The following is a 2799-nucleotide window of genomic DNA, read 5'->3' on the forward strand; positions in this document are numbered from 1 at the left end:
AGTTACTTACATTTAGTGTGCTCATGAGTTTTATTTCCATATGAAGTAATGATGGGCTCGGTGCCTGTGGCTCAAGTGGCTAAGGCGTCAGCCACATACACCTAAAGGTGGTAGGTTCGAATCCAGCCTGGCCCGCCAAACAACAATGACAGCTGCAACCAAAAAATAGCTGGGCGTTGTGGCGGGCGCCTGTGCTCCCAGCTACTTGAGAGGCTGAGGCAGGAGACTCGCTTGAGCCCGGGAGTTGGAGGTTGCTCTGAGCTTTGATGCCATGGCACTCTACCCAGGGGGACAGCTTGAGGCTCTGTCTCAAAAAATAAAATAAAATAAAGTAAAGTAATGATGATGAGACAAAATGTATCACTGAAATCCATATTCATTGCTATCTTAAATTTTTTTCTCTAGTGTGAACTATCTGTCACTATCAATGTTTTATTTCTGGGCAAAGGCTTTCCTGTGATCATTATGCCACTAGTAGTATAAACTCACTGATGAGATAGGGTCTTTCTTTTGATAGGCTCTCATAGTGTCGCTATTTATAAGATTTAATTCAGCATAAACTTTTCAAGACATACAATTATTCTGTCAAGCCTTTTTTGCAGTGGAAGTACCAAGTTTTTTCCTGACATGTTTGACACACAATTTGAAGTAACTGATCACTGAAGGCACTAGTGCAGTCTCTGAATTTATTAAAATTCACTCTTATGCAAGTTCTATAATCTCCCAAGGGTGGAAAATCTAGCAATGGACTGCTTTACACTCTCTTCATATATACTAGAAGCATATTTAATAAGTTCACAGTACTTATTACAAACATGGTTTGGTCCCAAATATGTTTACTTGTATGTAACAACTTCAGATTCTCAGCAAAGGATTATGTAGCTCATACATAATCATGTACATTGTCAGAATTTTAATAAATGCTGACAGATGAGAAAGGTTACCCCCAATCACTGAAACCATAGTCTCTGGATTGGGTGCCTCAACAAATTCAGAGCTTGAATTCATGTGGAAGGCTTTCCATTATTGACTGCATTTACTCTGGTGGATAATGAGACCAGATGAAATAAGATTTGTTACATGTAAAGGAAATCTACCCTGTATGAAATCTCTGATATACTAAGGCATATTTTCTTCCTGAAGGCAGTGACCATGTTCATTGCACTGTTAGGGTTTGTTTCCAATATGAGTTCGCTGATGTGCAATGAGATTTCTCTTGGAGGAGAAGGCTTTTCCACATTGGCTGCATATAAAGGGTTTCTCTCCTGTATGAGTTAGTTGATGAACAATTAGACGACTTTTCACAGTGAAGCCTTTACCACATTCATTGCATGCATAAGGTTTCTCTCCAGTATGAATTTGCTTATGTAAAATGAGCTCAGTTTCCATGAAAAAGCCTCTTCCACATTCACTACATAGATAAGATTTCTTTCTTGTATGCATTTCCTGATGTACAATGAGATATCGTTTCATGGTGAAGCCTTTTCCACATTCTTTGCACATAAAGGGTTTCTCTCCAGTATGAGTTCGCTGGTGTACAACAAGATTGCTCTTAAAGGCAAAACTTTTCCCACATTCATTGCATTTATAGGGTTTCTCTCCAGTATGAGTTCGCTGATGTAATACCAGTCCACTGTTTACGATAAAACCTTTCCCACATTCAGTGCATCTGTAAGGTTTTTCTCCAGTATGAGTTCGCTGATGTACAATCAGCCGACTCTTCAAGGGGAAGCCTTTCCCACACTCACTGCACACATAAGGTTTCTCTCCAGTATGAGTTTGCTGATGTCTAATAAGCATGCTCTTCACAGTGAAGCCTTTTCCACATTCGCTACATAGATATGATTTCTGTACTATATGATTTTTCTGATGTACAATGAGATTACTCTTGCTAGGAAAGCCTTTTCCACATTCATTGCATACAAAGGGTTTCTCTCCTGTATGAGTTCGCTGATGTTCAATCATACGGCTCTTCATAATGAAGCCTTTTCCACATTCAATGCATATATATGGTTTCTCTCCTGTATGATTTCGTTGATGTATGATGACATAGTGCTTTGTGGTGAAGCCTTTCCCACATTCACTACAGATGTAGGGTTTCTCTCCTGTATGAGTTCGCTGATGTATGATAAGCATGCTTTTCCCAGTGAAGCCTTTTCCACAATCACTGCATACATAAGATTTCTCTCCAGTATGATTTTGCTGATGTACAATGAGATTTCGCTTGCCTGGGAAACCTTTTCCACATTCATTGCATACATAGGGTTTCTCTCCAGTATGAGTTCGATGATGTTCAATCAGACGGCTTTTCATGGTAAATACTTTTCCACATTCATTGCATATAAAGGATTTCTCTCTTTTGTGAATTCTCTGATGTTCATTGAGCCTGGACTTTCTGGAGAATACTTTTGCACACATATTACATCCGTAAGGTTTTTCTCCTGTATGAACTCTCTCATGATCAGCGAGCTGAGACTTCTTGACAAAGGCTTTTCCACATTGACTGCATACATGGGTTTTCTCTATGTCATGAGTTCTCTGATGCTTATTGACTTGGGATTTAGTGCTATTAGGTTTTGTACTTGCAGAAAATTTAACAGCAGAATGAAGTTCTTCATACTTATCTTGAAAAAATGTTTTCCCACATTCATTGAATTTAGTAGAATTGTTAATTTCATAGCTTTTGTTCTGGTCAACTAAACTTAAATTTGATTTCAAAGTTTTCATATATAACTCAAATATACCATGATCTTCCCTAAAAGAAAAATGACTTTTGCTTTGAGGGACAATATTTCCAAA

At 38.3% G+C, this 2799-nt stretch overlaps 1 protein-coding gene across 1 annotated transcript in view; it reads right to left on the minus strand.

Annotated features, from left to right (window-relative positions):
- Positions 1-1166: 1166 nt before the first annotated feature.
- Positions 1167-2799, minus strand: part of ZNF432 (zinc finger protein 432) — an 8340-nt gene continuing 6707 nt past the window's right edge. The window contains exon 4 of the mRNA XM_023508909.1: positions 1167-2795. Coding sequence (XP_023364677.1) covers positions 1168-2795 — 1628 coding nt within the window. The 3' untranslated portion in view covers position 1167. The remainder of the gene's footprint in view (positions 2796-2799) is intronic.

The sequence above is a fragment of the Otolemur garnettii genome, unplaced genomic scaffold (genome assembly GCF_000181295.1).
Source record: "Otolemur garnettii isolate 467f Iridium unplaced genomic scaffold, OtoGar3 scaffold00288, whole genome shotgun sequence".
NCBI classification, from domain to species: Eukaryota; Metazoa; Chordata; class Mammalia; order Primates; family Galagidae; genus Otolemur; species Otolemur garnettii.